This window comes from Ischnura elegans, chromosome 4, assembly GCF_921293095.1.
Source record: "Ischnura elegans chromosome 4, ioIscEleg1.1, whole genome shotgun sequence".
NCBI classification, from domain to species: Eukaryota; Metazoa; Arthropoda; class Insecta; order Odonata; family Coenagrionidae; genus Ischnura; species Ischnura elegans.
Window position 1 is genome coordinate 63,961,442 of NC_060249.1, and position 23,140 is coordinate 63,984,581.

The 23,140-nt window shown below is 36.5% G+C and overlaps 1 protein-coding gene across 1 annotated transcript in view; it reads left to right on the top strand.

Moving 5' to 3' along the window:
* LOC124158162 (peroxidase-like) overlaps positions 1 to 21,876 on the top strand; it is a 29,000-nt gene extending 7,124 nt beyond the window's left edge. The window contains exons 3-13 of the mRNA XM_046533346.1: positions 5,294 to 5,473; positions 5,893 to 6,063; positions 6,806 to 7,002; positions 8,630 to 8,846; positions 9,576 to 9,773; positions 10,350 to 10,491; positions 13,053 to 13,209; positions 14,997 to 15,173; positions 16,316 to 16,514; positions 17,066 to 17,171; positions 21,475 to 21,876. Of these exons, the coding sequence (XP_046389302.1) occupies positions 5,294 to 5,473; positions 5,893 to 6,063; positions 6,806 to 7,002; positions 8,630 to 8,846; positions 9,576 to 9,773; positions 10,350 to 10,491; positions 13,053 to 13,209; positions 14,997 to 15,173; positions 16,316 to 16,514; positions 17,066 to 17,171; positions 21,475 to 21,568 (1,838 nt within the window). The 3' untranslated portion in view covers positions 21,569 to 21,876. The remainder of the gene's footprint in view (positions 1 to 5,293; positions 5,474 to 5,892; positions 6,064 to 6,805; positions 7,003 to 8,629; positions 8,847 to 9,575; positions 9,774 to 10,349; positions 10,492 to 13,052; positions 13,210 to 14,996; positions 15,174 to 16,315; positions 16,515 to 17,065; positions 17,172 to 21,474) is intronic.
* Positions 21,877 to 23,140: the final 1,264 nt, after the last annotated feature.

A 23,140-nucleotide genomic window follows, 5' to 3' on the forward strand; every position in this document is an offset into this window, starting at 1 on the left:
CTGAATCGATTAGGTCGAAATTAGTTATATCGTAACTCGCACGATCGAAAAATGTATCGAACGCAACACAATCGATAACTACCGACCGTAGCGAGAACCTTGATACGAATGAATTGTAAGTTCTCAATAGGTAAATAACACCATATCATGAATTCTAATTACCATGAAAGACTCACGACCGACAAAGTTTTTGTCGGTTGTGAGTTTTTCATGGTAATTAGAATTCATGATATAGTATTATTTACCCATTGAGAACTTACAAAACTTACTCGGCCACTTAAATAACTCTGCGAAAAATGAGATTCTCACGGCTAATTCACGCACCACCAGCATCCAGCATTGTTAAGTGGCTCGTACTTACTTGGAAACCTTGAGATGTTAATGAGAGTAAATTCTTATTAATTTTGACACTAAATAAGACATCACATAGCCCACGAGCATTAAAAAGCTTACCCTAAAGCCTGACGAAATAAGATTTTTAAATAAAAATTGCCGATGAAACAGGATTGCTGACACATCTGCTATTAGTATGATCGAATTCATCAAAATGCAAGCAAAAATTAACGTATAGTTCAGTCTCAGCTACTAAAACTTACCCATATCAGGCGCTAAAGTATTTGAAAAATTATTTGGTATGAGTAAAAGTCCCTAGGTAACTGCAGTAAATGTATCAACCTATTAAAAATATGAAAGTCCTGCCAAATCACCAGCATAAACACTTGTAAAATAAAACATGTTATCTCTTAGATCACACCTCCGATTTTATACTTACTTTGCATGAAGTCACCACCGCAAGAAATTTTAAAGAGGCAGGAAAGAAAAAACCCACAGAAATACAATACATATATTATGTATTTTCTATTGTCAACCACAATAATATTTCCAATTTTCTCTTCTATCCCACATCTAATTTAGCGAAACAATTACTCTTATTCTCTTTCGAATAGAAAATTATTTAAAAGAGGACTGGTCGATACATACAAACTATCGTCAATACTTTCTCCGATGAACGTCCACTATCACTGCACCAACTTGCACAAATCAAATCCACATCCACAAATATGTCACTTCTGCCACAATGTCTGTCTTCTTGGCGACAGGTAACAGTGAAGCAATGGTACCTTCCTCCAATCTGGGCACCTTCCATTCAGCAAGAATTTTCTCCTCGTCTTCTCGTCCAAGGCCACAGATTACTTTCTGATATCACAATGGTGCAATGTGAAGCTCACACACCTAAAATTAATAAATAATAAAATACCATGTAACTTATTAGGTCAAATCATTTCCAATTTTTGGTATTTCTGCATGAGAAATCAAATTACTAGGCTCGTAAATATAGTAAATATTTGTATGCCTGATATTTTTATTGTTTTAAACTATAGCATAAGATAATTTGAAATGATGAAAGCCGACGTGTAATACACCATAGGGCAAGCTAAGAAGCAATATTCGATCCTATAAACTTGGCAGCTTATTCCTAGTTTCTCCTTTAACCACACGTTTACCGAATGAATTAATACAAAAAAGACAACTAAAATGCAAGAATTTTCAAAAGAATTGCTGCTACAATATTTTGAATCACCATTTTTAGTACTGAATAGCCACTTCTGACTTAAAATTACATCCAAATAATTACAGCGAGAAAGAGTACATACCTCACAGTTTTTCGTAGGGGTGAAATGTTTTCTTCTTATCGCCCAAATGCACTTCTTCTTCAACTCAGGATCTTTTGGAGAGCTAAAAACTTGAACCATATGTCCCGGAGTTTCCATTACATCCCGACAATACACACACGAAAGGCATTTCTAACAAAAATATCTCACAAACACGTTTCTGAAGCCCAGTGAATGAAATTAAAGAATAAGGGAAACTTCCACATTACCAGACACTCTATTCTTCACTAACTTAACCACAAAAATCCCTGAAATGTAGTGAGACGTGACGTAAACGACGCGATCTCCAACGGCTTGTGAAGGCATGTGATCTTTCTAGGAGGATAGGGCACGATGGCACCAGATGGCACCACCCGCGAAAGAAAATAGTCCCAGACCGAATACAGTTTTATCGATGAGATACAATTTTATCGATGCATATGAATTTGCCAGTCCTCTTGCATCTTTTTTCGTCATTAAAGGAAATAAAGAAACAAAACCTTCTAAGTAACTTCCTAAGCGCGATTTTTGTATCTTGATTGTCCACCCTCGTATTTAGGTACGAAAACTTCCTGTGCCGTCTGGGTAAGGTATAAAAATTCAGCGACACACTCTCGCGACGCATTTTCAAATCGAAAACGAACTAGAAACATTAAATTTACCGATAAAAAATTGAACGAGCTGCATATTTACACTCATTTAATCTAATTTAAAATTGGACCGCGATGCTTCTAGCACCCAAGATAACTTGCAAAAGCTTACACCTGAAAAATTACCGTTTGCCATGACAGTGAAGAAATGAACTAAATTATAAGATAGGTAGTTAAATTCCTCACACCAAAAATAAAGTCAAATGACTCGAGGATTGTGAGGAGCGTTGTGCAGAGTGAAGAAATTATTGGAAATACTCTATGGATGTGAGGAAGAAAACATTCGATCCATTAATAACTAATTACCTTTCAAACCAAGTATCATTTTCTTGCAACCTTTTGTCGAATTGGGACTCTCTTCGCGGCAAATTTCTCCGTAACAACCCTATTGCTACCTCAATCAGTAAGACTTCTCCGCCAATAATACATTTCCCAACTACTCTTCCGCTTTGCTCAATTTTTTACATGCTGTCCACAGTCCGTAAGTGCGTATTCATTTGTATTACACGTACAATATCAATCGCTGCCTTATATAAATTATCCTAAAATAAATTCTAGGGAATAGGGGCCATTCACAGAAGTACGAATTCGATGCAAAAAAGAAGCGGGTCCCCATTCAACCGGACCAAATTTTAATGGAGCCGTTGCGGGCGATAAAGGCCGCTTTACAGGGTGAATTTTCATTCGAATGATCTTGCGAATGACCATCATTCACCGTGTGTAACGGAAATTTCCTGCATTCGAATGAAATTTCAGGCATGTTCTGATTTGCTTGAATGATTTCCGTGAATGATATGAGTGCACGGCGTCCATCTTGCCATTGGCATCCACCTCGGAATTTTGAGATGATATATAAAAACTTTGAAAGTATAGTAACCCATGCAATAACTCAAATAATTAATATGTTCTTTGAGAGAACATAAATTCACAAACATCAATTGTCTAAGGTGGGTGATTCGGAAATAACATTCGGGATATTTAATGATTAAAAAGTCGTTTTTATCCTCGATTGCGTCTAAATTTTCTTTAATTTATAATTATTAAACTGAATTTCACGATTTGAGCGCTAAAGTTTGGGGTGAGAGTCCCAATTAATAACAACATCTCTGTTTATTCGGTGAATACAGTAGAATGAAAACGAGCCGTTACGTTATCTTGGCTCACCTATGAAATCACAATATTGCTTATATCTGTTCATTCAAGGAACACACCCGAATGAAATTTCGAGCATGTCCTAATTTGCTTGAATGATTCCGTAAAATATATGAGCGCACGGCGTCCATGTTGCCACTGGCTTCGGAATTTTATAAGATCACATATAAAAACTTTGTATTGTAGCCCATACGATAACTCAAGTAAGTAATTAATATTTACTTTGAAAGAAAGTAAATTCACAAACATCAATTCTCTAAATAGGGTAATTCGGAAAAAACATTCCGGATTTTTAAAGTTCAAAAACGTCGTTTCGTCTCCCTGATTGCGTCTATATTTTGTTTAATTTACAATTATCAAACTATATTTAATTATTTGAACGATAAAGTTTGGGGTGAGACTCCTAATTAATGACAAAATCTCTGTTTATTCGGTGAACACATACCAACGAAGACGAGCCGTAACATTATATTGGCCCACCTAGGAAGTCACCATCTCACAGAGTTGCCTTTAAGTGAAGCGGCAAACCCAAATACTAGCCCATGAATGTAACAGTACACTTTCTTTCCCTACATCGATATTTAAAGAACAGTAAATTCTCGTGGTGAATAATTTAGGTACTCATAAAGCCAGGGACGCCGACTTACAAAAAATATTGGGGGGCCCAAACCGGGGATATTACCCAGGGAAATTTTATAAGTAGTTAGTTTTAAGTTTTTTAAGCATTTTAGAAGAGTCATGTGATCAAAATCAGAACCCTGATAACTCGAACCTCGATATCTGGACACTCCGGGGAAAATTGACAAGACTGAAACATTTTTTCCTCACACCCATAACGAATTTTTGAGGGGGCCCGAGCCACTGCATAAAGCCTTTAACTGTAATTTCGCGCAATATCCCGCAAGATATCTTGAGAGCATTCGTAGCCTTACGGTAATGGGGAAGTAGCAAGCAATGTGATAACACTGAGCCAACTTCACTGCAGAAAGTATGAGGATCCAAGCGCACTCCTTCGAAAATATAGCAGGTCCCTTCGTTTTTTCTCTTCCCGGTACGCGCCGGTACGTTTCTTCTCTCGCACAGGAATGACCTTTGTTCGACTGCATTGTGAAGGCTGTACACCCAAAGGGACCCCCAGGGGCGCAGCTAGGAATTAAGGCTGGGGGGGGGGGGGGGGGTTAAGGTGCATCTAATACCGGGGTGTGTATATATGTAAATAGTATACCCACCAGGATAAGCGGTAGGTGCGAGATTAATAAATTGCGGAATTTTAGGATAAATGGTTCAAAATGGTGAGTATTACGGCTTTCTGAGGGATATTTTATCAATCCTTACACTATTCTATTAGTAATATCAATCTAATTGAGTGAAATGGATTAAACTTAAAAATTTCTCTGAGCTCTGGGGAGGGGGGGAGTTTATCCCCCAAATCCCGCCCTCGCTGCGCCACTGGGGACTCCAAACATAACTCATTCTCGACCGGCCTTCCCCCTTGTGGAGCCTTTGCTTTAAGCTTATTGTGTTTTTTATATAAAGCATCACAAATTTTAGAAGCTAAAAAAAAATTTGTTATGAATGAATTCATGAGGTCTTGAACTTCAAGGTCAGAGTTTTTATAATTCTCAGCCTACCCCAAGTATAAAATCATTGATAAACAAGAGGAAAAATCAATAGGGTTATTCACTCAGACATAAAACCAAAATTCATCAAAATACATACTTTGAAGGGAAAGGTAATGAGAAAACAATGAAAAAATATCTTCCTCATTCAGTTCTTTAAGTTCAAAATTTAAAAAATGACCCTATTTTCATACATTTCTAAATATGATTTTCCTCACAGGTTTACCAATCATGATGACAAGGCAACAAATGCGTGTGTGTGGCGTGAGAAGACACCCCTGTACCTGCACCCGATATGGTTACCGCACCTACGACGGAACTTGCAACAACTTGGGAAACCCAGATGTCGGCGTTGACAATGTTCCACTGTCAAGATTAGTGGCAGCAAGGTATTGCGATGGTAAGAATACAATGAACACAAATCATGTCCCCTACTCAAGAATATTGAGGGCTCTTTGTATGTGATGAGGCTTTTTATTGTAATCTTAACTTTGAATTTTTTAAACTTCATTTACTACCTCAAAATTGGACAATACTTACCAAACGTTCAAACAAGTGGGTTGTGGGAGGCCACTGAATTGGTTTGCTTGATTTTATTTGCACTTAGTTCTCTTTTGTCATTCCTGAATTCTAGTGTTTATTTCAAATCTTAGAAAAGAATCTACCTGGATGGACAAAAATGTTTTGCTGATATAGTTCCATTTAAATCACTAGATTAGAGATTTAGTGGGGTACATCATTTAGGGCAATACATAGTGGTATTAAAAGATTGCAACACTAAGAATGACTACCATCTATAGCACTTTCTTCCTTTCACAGGGTTGAGCACACAGCGGCGATCTGTCAAGAATGGAAGGAAATTACCAAGCAGCAGGGAAGTTACTAAGTCCCTGTTCAACTTTGAGAGTCAAAGGCGCCCTCACATCACACAGATGGTTATAGCATTCTGGATATTCGTGACAGAAGATATATTCCAGCTAAAACGTCGCAGTGAGTTTATCAAAATATTTACCACCATTATTGAAGCACTTTCAGTTCCCCATTATTTTCCAAACAACATCACTAGCTTTGGAGAAGCAGGAGAACTACTCCTTATCCTAAGAGCATGGGTTTCAAAACAAAATATGCATGCTGGAGTCTAACAATTGAATCTCTACCTACTATGGGATGCAAAAGTATTTAAATGGTATTATTGTGGTATTATTTAATTTTGAGAATAAAATACCAATCATCCATCTGGCATTACGATAAATATCTTGCATGGCTAAATCATGCAGCATGATGTAAATATTGAATAGGAGATTGGTAAATACCAGTTATAACCACATACACTCATATTCATTCAAAGCATCAGAACTGTGACAATGGAGCAAATTCTCTCCAAGAAATCTCTCCCACTTCCAGCATTTCAGTCTAAAAGCTGAGGGTTAGTGGCTTCAAGTAGTCAAATTTGAATAATCTGGTTGGCTACCAGACCATCTTCATCTCTAAGGAAAGCCGTAGCTGGCAGAAAACCAACTTTGGTGCCAACATCACCCTCTCATGCACATCAACTTCAGTTGTAGCAATACAATGCAAAACACATCCATTACATTGAATTATCAGCTAAATAAATTCTTGCAATTAGGTGTAAAAATTTTCACATCACATCTGAGTTGATTTCTCACCTTGAAATGAAGTTGGTGAGGGTATGTCTCTCCCATATGATTATTTTCCTCATCTATTAATCCAGCTGGTGACGAGTCACATCAGTGTTGTACGGCCCACGGAAAGATGATACCACGCAAGTTCCTGCCACCTTCATGTTTGCCCATCAAAGTACCAAAGAATGATTCATTCTTCAGCCAGTTTGATCAGGAGTGCATTGACTATGAAAGGATCGGCATATGTCAAGAGTGCCGTGAAGATAGCCATCGCCCTATTGAACAGGTGAGCAAGCTTTTTATGATATGAATATATAAATAGTATCATATGAGGTCCCAATAAATACACTTAAGGTGAACATTAACCTTTTCCCCACTAAAGACGTAAATACACGTGTGGACGTTTCTTGACCCGGGAGACAAAAGCCGTATATTTCCGTCTGAGATTTTCCTGACCAAGAGAACGAAAGCCTTATATATATGTTTTCTAGCTCTCCCCCATTTACGACGGTCGCGGGTGTATGACGTCTTTGTTTTGGGACCCAACACTGCGGAGTTTAGGCTTTACCCTCGGAATCTGGGAGCAGAATTTGTTTAAAATTTGATAATGCTCAGAAAAAAATGAGGAATTAAATTCAAAGTCTGCAATTTATGTGCAAGCAACAATTATGGATGTGCTAAATACACTGGGGCGCAGCCAGGAATTAAGGGTGGGGGGGGTTTAGGTGCTACTAATACCGGGGCGTGTGGGGTATGGAATACCCACCAGGATAAGCAGCAGGTGCGAGATTAATAAATTGCGGAATTTTAAGATAAATGGTTCAAAATGGTGATTTTTATGGCTTTCTAAGGGATATCTTATTATTACTTTCACTATTCTATTAGTAACATCAATCCAATTTAGTAAAATGGATTTAACTTAAAAATTTCTCTGAGCACCGGGGGGGGTTTTATCCCCTCCCAGAGCCTCCTCCAAAACCTCCCCCTCGCTGCGCCACTGTAAATACATATAAGCAATACATAAGTTGACCGCGATCCAATGCCGCAGGTATGGTCGTAAACCCGAAAAGGAGGAAGCACAACTACTCTTGGAGTCCGAGATAATGCGGAGTCCCAGCGGGGTGGGGTCGAAAAAGGTTCCCCGAGACCCTTTATAACGAATGTCCTCCAAAAATGCTCCGTACCACAAGAAAGAAGAGTCTCTTGGGGCTCAGTACAGCAGTCATGCTAAGACGAAAACTCCGTCGTCACGAAAGGGTTAATAATACATGAGGTTTAACATTTCACCACACTTTGGACAGGAGGACAAAATATTGATCATTTGTCCTTTTCTTTGATGCCAAAAAACAAAGCTTGCCATTTGATCAGGTGCCATGTTAAAATTAATTAAAAGTAAAAGTTAGGCTTCATCGTACAAGATGATTATTGAAAATGCAATTTATAATTGTTGTTTCTATTGCTATTACATATAAGAGATCTTTTTTGCTTAAATGACAGTATCCACTATATTGCTTTCATTTTGACACATATAAAAAGAAAGAAATGGAAATTGATTTTTCATTCTGTGCCAAAATAAATGTGTTTCTAGATGAAACCTGAACACTTCAACACTTACTCTCCAATATACTCAGAGGAAACTGTGATGTGTTATCATGAGGCACTGCATGAAACAAATGACTTTGTATGCACGGCTGCAAATTTATATACACCTAGGATGAAGTTTGGCTTAGCCGGGATTGGGATAAATTTGCAACCGTGTACGTGACTGCATGCTAATTCACTTGCATCATGCAGTGCTATGAAATTCATCATTGTCGAATTGCGACAAAGTAGGGTTTCTTTCTCCGAGGGCTGTACAAAATTCAACCAACTTCCTCAGTCATATTTCCTTCTATTTCTCAACTTTTTAACAGGTTAACCTCATTCCGTCCTATCTTGACCTCTCTCAAGTTTATGGAGCAAGCCCCAAACAGGTTAAATCACTGAGGACATTCAAGAAGGGGCAATTGAGAACCAAGTATGTGCGTCGTCAACATCACCGAAAAGCATACCGCCAGTTCCTGCCAAACGTTTATGATGCTAGAGAAGTCTGTGGAGCTCCCGCCAAGAACGATCCCTGTTATTTCTCACGTAAGTCCCTTTGCTTGCCTTCCAAATCTAAAGAATGATTCATTTTAGAATTTCAATCTACATAATACTTAAATCTCATTATAGTATTGATCTAAATATATTTACCCTATTTTGTTCATATTGCCAAGAGAAAATTCACAGGGAAAACTATATTCCAGTTCGAGTACCTTTTTTTCCAAAATTGGATCCATATAAAATTAGGGTGAGGGGAGAAGATTACATATATAAATGGAGGGAGTATATTTAGAGACATAATGGTACTTACAAATACTCAAAGAAGAAAGGCTAATTATAAGATAAAAATTGTTGGCCATTAAATTATTCATGTTATTTCTCAAAAAACTTGATTACCATTTGATTTGGGGAAAGGAAAATACATATTATTATAATTCCAACCAAAAGATTTTTTGTCGGCATTATTTGTCACAGTAAAAAACTCCTGCAATTCCTAAGATCTTTTACTTTGATGGTGCAATTTTTCTAACATTTGAGCAAGTTCACCAAGAAATATACCAAAATTACAAAAAATAAACTAGAAGTGAGTTACAATTTATCTAATACATATTAGGTATGGAAATACAATTTTGGAGTCTGAAATGAACTGTAAATTTTGCAAGAAGACCAAGGAAAAACAATTATTTTTTCTGTTTTCAAAAGGTTCCTAGTGAACATTTCACGTACTGTTCTAGTTCTAAATTGGAAATTCAAGTTTTTCCTTTTCTTACATAGCTAACACACAGGTCAACAAGCTCATCACCCTTGCTGCATTGCAAACAATATTTGTCCGTCAGCACAACAGGATAGCTCGCAGACTCCATAAGAGGTATCCTACCTGGGAAGATGAAGATCTGTTCCAGCAGGCAAGGAAGATCTTAACAGGCATTTACCACAACATTATATACAACCACTGGCTACCCTTGCTAATAGGTTAGTTTTCCGACAAAAATATAATTTAACGACATATGTGTACTAGTGTGTTAAAATGCTTTTTTTTTAACTGTGCAAGTGATGAATGACCTTAATAGTGGCCAAAGATGCAAAAGTTTGGTATTCACCAATTCGTATCAATGTTGCAGAATGTTTTTATCTATGCCTATAAAATAAATTTGCTTTGTTATTTGTAGCCTACCTCCAAAGGATAATCTACTATTATTACTGATAATTTTTTAAATATATTTGTTAAACATGTTTAAGCATTTGGACAATGAAATGCCTTATTCTAACTTGGGGTGCTGTCCATGCCCTGATTTTTCACCCATTTTAGGCTAAATGACGAGCCAAACCTGATATTGGGAGAAGCACATGGATGCCATGATCAAATATGTAGGTTTCACCTCATGAGACACCAAATGACAAGCCAAATACTAAGATAGACCTCAGGGGTTGTGAACCATGTTTGTTCCAGGAGAAAAATATATTGTGTCCTACATGAATTGCATCTGTATGATAGGTTTCATGAAAAATCTTACCAGCATTCAAAGAAATTTTTCACTTGTTTTTCAGGAAAAGAAGCATTGACTAGATGGAAAATTCCCTTTTTCAAACTAAGCGATTCTTATGATCCGAGTATCAATCCAGGAGCTATTTCTGACATGGTATCTGCTGGATTCTCTATGAGTAATACATTACTCACTCAACAAATAGAGTAAGTAACAAAGCAGATACATTTGAGGACCTCAAATCTGGAATCCCAAAACCCAGAAATCCAGAACATTTGAAAATTCCTCTGCGTAGTGTTTTGACTTGTCACCTCGTGGCACCACTCTCCAAGCCTTGTTCTGGGATGAGTAGGAATTTAGCACATACTATGGACATACGCTAAGAACCTTGTCAGGGACACATAAGGATATCAAATATCAACTACAAGAGCCTGAGCACATGTATAAATTAATTAATTTACTAAATATACTATGAAGATCAGAAATCCAGAAAAACCTGAAATCCAGAAGCCCTTTGGTCCCAAGCTTTCTGGATTTGAGGTCCTCAACTGTATATGCATACCATGAGTACTCCAGATTTTTTTCTCCATCCACATTTGGAGACTTTTCTCATTTCTAATAAAAGGAAAAATCCATTAAACAATATCATCCCTATCGTACACCCAAAATTTTGTAAGAGGTTGGCTGACTATGGTAGTGCCACAATTTTTATCTTTAAGGCCCAAAAAGTATAGCTATGTCACAGCCCTGTTCCCTCTCTAAGATGCAGGCAGTAGCCCTCCTCCATTAGTGCACTGTCCAAGCAACTCTAAGGACTAATTATGTATTCAAAATACAATGGTTGAAATACAATACATGTCTCTGAGAGCGGCCATGATTTCAAAGCAAGAACAAAATCAAATAATGCAGAAAAGTTTCTTGGGTTTTCCACCGGTCGATGTTTTCCACGTCTCCCGACATTCCGAGCAGCGACTTGCTGTTCATCCTCATGGGATCTTCTGAATGATCTAAATTACAAGCGGAACTAAGATCCCCTGAGGATGAACAGCAAGTTGCTGCTCGAAGCATCGGGAGACGTGGAAAAAATCAATTGGTGGAAAACCTGAGAAACTTTTCTGTACCTGATACGCCGGGAAAACCTAAGATCATGCAAAATCACATAGATTTACTGTAATAAAATCATTTTGGTACAAAAAAATCAAACTTCCACTCACTCAGTGCTACAGCCACATGGTCAAGTCAATCATGGAGGTACACCAATGGAATTTGGAATTACATAGTAAAGTACCATTTTGTCGGTAGAGCTTGCAGTTCTGAAAAGATAAAAATGTCATGAAATACATAAATATGACTACATTAGATCACCATTTACAAATTGATTTCACATTATGAGGACTTCCCATGGAATCTCAATGAGTGTACAAAGTAATCAGTAACATAGGTACTATGGAAGAAAAAAGTATCCCAACAAAGTTTGTACCGCCACTATCGCTCCGCGGGAAATTGGGTTTCCGTTCCAGTGGGTTGTTATTCTTTGGTAAGTGAGGGAAATTCAAACAAGGCAAACCATTTCCTATCTTCGTCGTCCAAATACGCGACCAACTACTAAGTCTCCCGCAACCCAGAGCATGACTCGTGATGAACTCCGTAGAATTGAGGCGCATTCGACGGCATCATGTGCGCACATTGGGAACGCTCCTCTGAATTTTCCTTCGCCTATCTCAACGAAACTGCAAAAATCACTACTGGCCATAGCAAGCTTTCTCCTATGGTAAACAAGAAGGTCAATGAGAAGATTTGATGGGCCACGATTTTGAAGAAGTTTTAGCTTTTCCAGAAGCACTCACGAGCACATTGCCAGAACGCGTTTTTCTTTTGATCGAGAAGGATATGTTCCTATCTTGATTTAACGGAAAGGAGGGTTAGAGGGAGATAGCGGGTGAAAGAAAGGCGCAGCTCCTAAATATTTCGGATGCACCTACAATGCCTAGAGAGGAGTACGAAATACGCTCGAGCCTTGGTCAGAGGCTGGCAAGTTCACCGCTACGACCTTGGTGGCTGAAAAAAGACCGTATTTTTAATTTCCCTCCTCTCATTCCAATGATTATATGCCGATAGAAAGGGAATACATTCTCCTACGAAGCGATGGTGGCGGTGCAAACTCTGTTGGGATACCTTTTTCCCCCATAGTACATATGTGCTCAAAAAAGACTTTCCATGAACGAGGAAGCCTCCCTTCTCTGTGGAAAAAGAACGATATTATATTTCCATCTTCCTGTGCTTCATTTAACCAAGACCACACAAACCTATGTAATTCAGAATTCATGGTAATAATTGGGATGCTTAACCTGACAGCTAGTCCTCCATTTAACCAAAGCTTCCAGCACAGGAAAATTTAATAATCTACGTTTATGGATATGCCATTAACACAAACAATTTGCACACCAACTCTCAGATACGTTTGGAGTTGAATGCAATTTTTTTAAATGGAGGTTCTCTTCAGTATTGCAATTAACACATGCCAGTCCATTCTTGAACAATATTTTCGCTGTTTTCTATAAGATCCACTCAGACTTGAACATCAGACCCTTTAGTCAGCAGTGAAATTCTCTACCTGCAAGACCACCTAACCCTGTACGAACATGGCAAGCTTTCAAATTGTGTACGGGGTTTCTTTAAGATAAGTACCTAATATTGTTGATTTTTCCATATTTTTGACAAGTTCCCCTCACTTTTTCTATTCCTCATTCATGCATTCTTTTGGCAGATTAATGGACAAAAACCGTCATGTAATCAAGACATTAGACCTGATTGCTTCTATTGGAAATCCATCCACTTTAGAGAAGGCTAAAAACTTTGATGCAGCATTGATAGGGGCAGCAACACAAAGAACCGAAGCCTTTGACAACAGCTTCATAAAAGAGGTAAGACAAACCATAAATTATCAGCCAATGCTATTCATAATGTGCATATAAAAGGCGGTGATTTAGTATTTATTTGTAAGTGAAAACATGACCAAATTTTATGAAAATCCCTTCAGAGAAGATATATTATATTTCACAAATGCATATGAAGAATTAACATCCATATATCGACAGCTAAGTTCTAACAACACGTATCTCAAATTCGGCTGGTTTGAGACAGGTATCTCAAACAAATTGTAATAACATCAACAAAATAAAATACAAGCAAAACACAACTCTTTGTTTGCAAACGAATGCTTCTTTTTCAGTTTTATAAACTTTTGGATTTTAATTTCAGTTACTAGTAAAACAAATCAATCATTTTTTTTTCTCTCCTGAAAATTTGCTATTTTTGAGATACATGTTGTTAGAACTTAGCCATCGATATGTTGGTTTTATAAAAATAATTGAATTTTTCTTAGACGCATGATTCTGATCCAACTACGTCTATATATTGAATTAAGATTGCCATGAGATATAAATCCCTCGACACGAGCAAAATTGGTCTCTTATTCCCAAAAATCTCTTTTCTTGTTATCTCAAATGTTAGCAGTCCTGATGCCCCCCAATATACATCACTATAACAGAAGTCGGTCCCCCAAAAATACTCCCCCTTACTCTCCCTTTTCTACGCTCCTCCATTCTCTATCACTTCCAATCCTTTCTAATGAGTATTTAATCAATATATGTACCTATAAGGAGTTGAAGACACCAAAAACACTGGAATAAAAGGCCCACATTAATGAGATAATTGCCTACTTATGTGGGGACTGTGGAATGCAATGGCAGCAGCATCCCAAGGGAAATTTTCCTGCCTATGGTAGCATGCTGACATTTACGCTGATGTTTTCTAGGGTGCAAATTTGTCTTTCATGACTGAAAATTTCGCTACCTTAGTTTGACAAGGTTCTAACTGACCATCAGCTATGGTTTTGAGAAAAACCTTGTCAAAGTTTTAAACTGCTCTATTTCTATTATTAATAGGAATTTATTTTTGATTTTTGGCACATACCTACATTAGTGATCCACTAGATACACTAGTAATTATTACTTTAAGAAAATATGTTTTTTATTTATTTTTTTACATGTTTATATGAGTAATAAAATAAGTAAAATGCAGTTAGAACCTTGTCACACCAAATATTAGTTTTTTCTCCTTGCAGTTGGAACTTTGTCACTGTTCTAAATCTGTTATTATTTTACATAGAGGAATAAAAACCGATGCAACATATAGAGAAACATAAGCTTAGTTATCTTGAGTGAAAACACCAAATTTTGCAAAAATGTCAGTTAGAACCTTGTCAAACCAAGGTAGCAATTTGTCTCAAAAAGTTAAGACCAAATAAAGGTCAAATATTGGGTTTGTATCCTACTTTGAATAAATTTTGGAATGATGGTGGTTTGAATACAAGCAGACTAGGTGTCAGCATTATAGACTTGAATTTTGTGCAGGTGGCACAATAGCTCACAGGTCAAAAATGGTCATGAATGGATTATCAGTCTATTTTTGATTTTTGGGCTGACCAGCCTTCTTTTCTTTCACCTCTCCCCTCTATTAGGATAGACAACTGAAGCTGCACTGTATTGGCTGTTTCTTTTGGCCAGCCAACGTGCAAACTTTTTCCTGTGAAACTCGATACCCCAACTTCACCCTTAAATATTTATGTGATCAACCTTACACTATAAAACCATCCTTGCTCCAATCCCACAAATTTAACAAATGTATCAACTGGTTCTTTTTTTTCCAGATGCTGGAGCTGGAGCTAGGAAATGACAACATGAAAACGAAGAGGATAGATCTAATAGCCATCGACGTTCAAAATGGAAGAGACTTGGGTATAAGCACATACAACGATGCCAGGAGCTTATGCGGCTTGAAGAGAGCAAAGGAGTTTCATGATTTTGAGAACACCATCAAGTCATCTGTAAGACTCAACTACGAAATGCATTATTTGTATTGATTAATTTGGCTCTTCCTTCAATGGTTGAAATTGTCAAAAAGATGGTCTTTGGAACATCTTATACACACCAGAAACATCTTAGATACACTTATGTAATAAATCTGATATGCCAGTGGGAAGACATATGCCAATGCACAATCTGTGCACTACACATAAAAACCTTGGTTATTTTCCAAATGGTAGATATTGAGTCATTTGAAATTTTAAAATAGAATTTCAAAGATGTTAATGTTAGAAACATGATGGCATTCCATCAACCACTACCATGTCATCCAAACCACAGTCTCATGCATAACTACTTCTTGGAGCTAACATTAAGTCTAAGTGGAAGAAACAAACATTTATAGCTAATTTCCCCTTGTAGAGCATAATCCCTTAACAGAATATGCTTCACTTTATGTCATTCAAAATACCATTCCTCAATTCTTTTGACCAAACATTTTCATTTCTCTTACCCTATTTCCTATACTGCCATTACATATACATACATAAATATTTTGCAGTTTCTTTCCAATACATATATGTACTGAATCTCTTTCCATTCTCAGCCCAAATAACACCAAATAACTTGTATGCATTACATTTTAGCCCATAATTCAAACCTTTATCTCAAAAGTTACCAGCTTTCTGTGGATTCATTCCTGCTGCAGATAAACTTTTTTCATAGCAAATATTGCGTAGTTTGTCACCAATAATGTGGACGGTTAAAAATCATAATGGAATCCAGCTTTTCCTTTCCACTTTCTCCAAGTTCAGAGTTTACTTGAATACATAACTCTGGTTTCTATTCGAGTCTTTTCTCTAATTTTGGCTTCGTTAACAATATCCTTTTATTTCCAAAATTCTTCTAAGCAATAGAAATTCTGAGACATCTCTCATCAATCAGGCATTATTATTTTCAAAATATTCACATGGTACGTGAAGTTTTTCTGTGACATAAACCATGTTTTCTGATATGCCTTGTGGAGCTTTTCACCCCGTGCTAGCATCAAAATATGTCCTACAGCATATAGGCACTGTAATGTGAATTGCTTCCTCTAACTTGTTGCTTCATTTTTACTTGTCACTTTAATGCAGCTTTAACTGTTTTATTCTAATTTTTTCAGGCAATAGGGCATCTGAAGAATTTGTACCATTCTCCTGATGATGTGGATTTGGTAGCTGCTCTTTACTTGGAAAAGCCTTACGATGGTGGACTTGTCGGAGAAATCGCTAGTTGTCTCTTTGCTGAACAATTTGCCAGACTTCGTCAGGGTGATCGCTTCTTCACCAATGCAGAGGGCTTTAAACACTCTTTCTCAAAAGGTATCATTCAACACATAATCAATTATGAAAGTCTTCATACAACAACATTATATCACTATGCAATGAACCATATAGTTATAGTCAGGAAGGTGCAAAATGAATTATTTGACTTGTTCCCCTCAGTAAAAGCATTTATGTTGATCCTAAGAACATTTTGGCAATAGGAGAAAATCTCCTTGGATGGTTGCAAAATTTTATGGCAACATGAATAAGAGATACCCACGGCCAAAAATATGTTATAACATTTGCTTACATTGGGATTGAATATTTGTGCACAATGATTCAGACATATTTCACACTTTTACAAAAGATAAATTCTATGAGATTCAACAAAAAGAAGCAATTCCATTGAAAAGTGTGGAGTCAAGATACCATTTTCAACACACTGTGAAACAATTTCAAATTTAAAGGAATCAAACAACATCCACTTTCAGTGGGCTTGCATCCTCTCCCTTCCTCATGGCAACACCGAAGTACAAGTACAAAAAATTAGCATATATGGTCAATCATTATATAGGCACTTATGTTTCTTTCTATTTCCAAATATCCAGAGCAATTAAATGCAATCCTTCCTGTGACCTTATCCAGCTTGATCTGTGCCAGCTCTGACTCGGTGTCCCTAATTCAGCCAGATGTCTTCGTCCAGCCGTCGCCAAGGTAAGTTACATGAGAATAGATATGTCAAGGTTTTACACAGTTTACATAAATATTGATGTTCTTGCTGCTTGACTAGGTTGTCACAGTCTACACAAATATTAATAATGTAAGGAAAGAATACAAGTAAGTTACTAGCAGGCCACCCAGTGCTGCTGGGGAAAGATATTATCCATGGAAGTGGGAAACTTGCAATTCATGGTCACATTGGATTTCCATGGTCACAGGATTTTTAGACAGACTGAACAGCAACAATGAAAAAAACCATTTCAGTATAACAGGCACGGGATCAGCTTACACCCTGATGCACAACGTAAATTGCTATGTGTGTCCGTACATGTGTACATAGACAAAAAAAACTCCTTGTGAACTCAACCCCAGCTAAAAGGTCAGCACCGAGAGAATTAATAGGTGTAGTATCCTAGTATAGTAGGTCAAGTGTAGTATCCTTTGATTAATGATTTCCCTTTGAGCCAGTAAATAGGTGTGCCTACCCCACAGGATATCCAACTACAGAAGTTGTACGACATGATGTAACAAATGCTAATGAGAAAATAACTAGGACATGTTGGACTCCAATGAAAGTAGTACTATGGGGTTTTTGAGCATGAAATGCACCCATACGCTAACTTTGGTCGCAATCTGTGCTGCCGTATGGAAATGCATGACGGACAGACAAACAGACATCCTATTTTAAATGTATACAGATTGTGGTTCAAACATTTAGTGACTCAACCCATATATGTATTGGTTTATATAGATAGGTGAGGGTGGAGCTCATTCTGAAAAAAAGCATTTTACCCAGGAAAGCAGCAGGAGAATGAATAACATTCATGATGGGCTAGCCAGTTCCTTTCATTGAGTCACTTAGCACTTATTGCTATTAGATATCTCATATTTTAACTAATTAACGGGTAATCTGTAAAAGAAAATGATTGGTAGATACTAAAATTATGTAAATGTGGAGAAGGTAGCCATAATGTCAGCAGAAGGTCCAAAAAGTAGAAGGAACAAAAATTTCCAATTACCTAAAGGTAAAGAGGAATTGCCAGGAGAATACTGGAGCATATTCACATTACTCTTTAGGGTATAACAGCAAAAAGGCTTATGGGATGAAAAATTAGGATAGTTCAATATGAAATAGAAGAGCATCCAATGCAATGAAATGTAATATCAACCAAACTAAGTTCAATAATTTGTCACATCTTGAAAGGGGGATTGAGCAGTTTCCATCCTGTTTCTTTCCTGCGTGCATAGTTAAATGATGAAAAAAGACACAAGTCACAATAGGCGACAGAAGTTATTAAAATCCTATAAACTTCATCATACATGAATTTTAACCCGCCAACGCCTGAATTAAAAAGTTTCTCCGACTTTTGTGGTAATCTTTCATTTTAATATGAATGAAATTGAGTTAATAGGTGAAAATTTTATTCCTTTAGCAAAAACAGCCTGGTACCACATGGTACCACAAGGTGCTTAGCGGGTCAAAAAGTCAAAATTTGAAAAACATTTCGAAAATCACATTTTAATTCCAAAAATGTTAAATATTTATTATTTTTTACAAAATACAATAATTTTCATCCAAAATGCACTAGAATATTGATATTATTCAAATATGTAGTTAGTAAATATCACTGATTGAGAAGCAGAATTTATGTATCAATGATGTGAGGAGCAAGAATAACATGATTTTTGCACTTCACTCAATCGTTGCTGCACATGAAAAGAAGTCAATACATAACTCATATTATTGCATTTCAAGCATTCTGTTCTTATTCTACTCGTTCAGTTTTTAGTCGCACACCGTCGCCGTAGGAGTTTATTTTTAGAGAGGATTTTATTAGGTGGTTGTGCCCATCGAACCTATGTCATCAGGGACACTTCAAGGGAAAGAAAATAGACCGATATTGGCTGAATACCTTCTATGAAACATGGATCAATTACAAATCTATTTCTTTAGCTAATTCCCCCATTCCAGTCCATTTTCCTCCGGATAATTGTGCACGTCCAGGAGATTTTTGGGGATCCTTGTATCCAGGTGTTCCTTGCGATCTTTGTATCACACTACCTTTCCAAATTCTTTTTCGTAGGTTTTCACTTTCCTAGGTTTTACTAAGTAGCTATTCAAGCTATTGAGGCACCACATTTTGCTGTCAATCCTTATTGGCCTCCCCCTCATGACCTGCTTACAGCCATGCCTTCCAAAATAGGACATTATCGACTCACTGAAACTCAAGCAATTTGTTTCTCTGAAATATTCGCTGAGTTTTTCTTTTGCCATTTCCATAAAAGGGTGTATTTTCCACATATTATTTGATTTATCCATAGTAAGATTATCGCAGCAATGAATAAATCTACTAATTTGTAGAAATCTGTCATGTCTCATTGTGTTATATACAAGCTCATTTCTGGTGTCTAGTGCTGTCGTACAATAGTACCTTTTATTGGGAGTCGTATTATACCCACTTAGAAAAAGAATTCCTACAAACACTTTCAGTTCCTCAGGTGCTATACTTGGACCATTACTGTTGCAGAATTGTGCATACTTATTTGACTATTACAATAAGTGCGAAAGGACTTCTCCGTCAAAGAACAGTTAAAAAATTGTGGTTGGGAATGTATCGTGGAACTTTGAGTTGGTAATTAGGATTAGGAGGAATCCTTTCGTGCACTACGATCTCTTCATCATCAAATCGGGCTCTTGCTCCTTAATTTTTTTAGACCTTTTGGGTGCTTTACGGCTCGTCCCAGCTTCACTGCACTTTTGAACATTATCGGCTATTTCTTGAGACATAAACTCAACTTATTGTCCACGTTTTCAAACAACAACAACTTCAAATTCGAGGGAAATTAGGATCCACTCAAGTTATTCATCTTTCCTCAGTCAAAGGAAGGTATTCATCCTGTCTTTGCAGTAGCACATGCAGCATTGTAAGCAGTATCTGTAAGTTATTTTGGTTTTGCAAGCAGATGAAAGTATGGAAAGTGTCTGAGTGAAATTGAGATACATACAACCAAAATAATACAAAGGATTTGGCTGCTTCTTGTCGAAGTGACGCCAGTCGCGTGGTCGTCTCTTGCTGTCAGCCATCTTTGAATTTTCCCCTAAGCAAGCACCCTCTCATACCCCTTTCCTAATGGAGTACCCGGCTACTCTTCCTTTTTATCTTTCTAAATAGGGTTCAGGTGTCATCATACCTCCCACATGCAAGTGAGTTCACAAAGGATACGAGATTCTGAAAGAATGGGGACAACTCAGGGCCTTAGGTACTTTGACGACATGAAAAAATTAACCTATAGACAAATTTTATATGCATAATAACATTTAAATAACGCTAAATTTACAATATAAATGATGAAAAATAAATTATTGCAAAATAAAAAACTCATAGAAAACAAATACCACAGAAATATTTGTATTTACGTTTTCCGCTAAAACACAGTAGTACAAGTGCCTCGCGGTACCATATGGTACCACCAAAATGTTTTGCGTCATAACATCCCAAATATTAGGATCACATCAAAAAACAATACTTCATATAAAATGTATTTGTGATAACAATCATAATTACATAACAACACCTCTGTGTTATGAGTAATAAGGCATAAGTAAAGAAAATCGAAATGCTTGCAATAAAAATTCTGTTTTTTAGGGCTAGTTGATAATTCAAATTTTCAAACGGCTCGAAATGTGTTAACTATAGGTTTAAAAAATTAAATTTTCTGAATAATATATAGTTATTAACTTTCTTATCAATTTAAATTTCTCAAAAACCCAAATAAATTACGATAAATGACATTAAGTTACGTTTAACATAGCACTGCCTACTGGTACCATATGGTACTGCTAGGCGTTCATGGGTTAATATATTTCAGCCAATACGGTGGAACTCTTCCATCATCTGTTTGTGGATAAGATTTAAGTTTACACTTCTTATAAGATAAATTATTTACAGAGAATGACAGTATTAGCGACAAAATATAGGTACTCTTTTGGTTGGAGCAGAGGATGATATTTTGTCCTTGAATGATGTAATGCTAACCAAAAATAATTATATGACGATAGAAGAATTGCATCTTATTCAAAACAACCACATACAATGCATAATTCATCCACTCAAGGAAAACTATTAAACTAAGACGAAAATCATAAAAGTCAAAACACTACTAATCCATCAATAAAGCCAAACCAAAAATATTTCATGGAAATTGCTTACCTACACTCTTATCTTACTAATACTATGTACCAGCAAATATTATCAATCACAATATTCACATTAAAAGATCATTTCTTTTTTTTCAGGAATCCATTGAGAAAATGCAAGAATATACCAAGATTGGACTTGGATCCCTGGAAAAATTTGCAACTGCCAGAGAAAACATGTAAAACTTATTGATGAGAAGTTTAATGCAGGTGAAAATGATAATAGATTTGGACCGAAGAATTAAATTTTGATAGGGCCGCTGACCACTGTGTAGATGAAGAAAATATATTAGACCATGTCACCAGTAAATAAATTTTAAATGCTTGTCAGATAATGAAATTGTTTGTAAAAAGCATGAATTACCTTTTTATCACCATAATTATGAAGTAGTAGCCCCATTGATGAAATGTAAGTTGCTCTATTTCAGGATATAATTCCCAGATGGAAAAAAAAACTTTTATAATTTTTCACAGAAACTTTGAATGTTACTGAAATTAAAGCTTTGCTGACTTTAAAAAACAACAAGCCTTTTTTTCAAAGCCTCAGAATACAACGAATCTTCCAGGCGTCATACATCTACACACAGCTAAAGAACTAAAACCTATGGATGTGAAAGATGATATAACCATGTTACGTATTTTAATTTTTTTGCATTGCAACCCAAATCTAAAATACATAACAAGGGGGCACAAAAGTTTGTTTTACAATTTTCAATTGCATGAATGGACCAAACTGAATCGTTGCCATGAGTTTCCTAATTGAAATTAAATGTAATTATTCCCCACAAAATATATACATCATGCATATTTGAAAACATGAATTCAAAAAACCTGTAATTTTACCTGTAAAAATTAATCATGCACATTCAACACAAAAAATGAATGCACTGGATATGAGGAATGAAAAATATGTTATGATCAAATGATAAGTTTTCCATTGAAGCCAAAACAAGTATTCAGAGAGAAAACTTGGTTTGGCTTCACTATTTCCCATCTGTAGTTATAGAGCAAGTTAGTTTAATCCTACTACAAAGATGGATACAGAAATACACTTTGAATGAAATTATAAATGAAGGAAGTTTCTTGAATACATATGCACCTATGTATATGAAATATTGGTCCTGAGTGAAAGTTAGCATAAATTCATGTTCATGAAATTTTTTTCACAACCAATGTTAGGAGCGAGAGGCTTTATCTCATTCCCTTAACATTCACACAACTTACAGCATGTTATCTATCTAAGAGTTATAGTCTTATATGACAAAAACACAATCAATCATCACACACAACAGCCAATTTAACACAATCATCTAAAAGCAAACTAACAAGACTGCACATTGATGAAACTCTCCTAGTGTGGCTCTACCTTTTAGTTTTAACTAGGGATGCACGAATGGTATCTGCGAATATTCAAATACCTCGAATACTCGAAAGTATTCGATATTCGAGATCTCAAATAATTATACTAAAAGTACGATCTCAAATACCTTGAATACTTTCAATTTCGCACCATACACTGTCATATGCACGTTGTTGGTAGTTGACTCGGAAAAACGTAAAGGACTAGTCGTTCAGTGCATGCAGCGCCGTTTTAGGCAAGTTGACGAACTACATCAAATTTGCGGATGTGGTGAATAGATATAATTAGACGTGGGGAACAGAAAATGATCAGGGGAAAAAATCCGAAAACCCCCCGTTTCCTCCTCGAAAACCCTCAAAAAAATTAAAAATGATGGGGAACAAAAAAAATCAACTTTTGGGTACC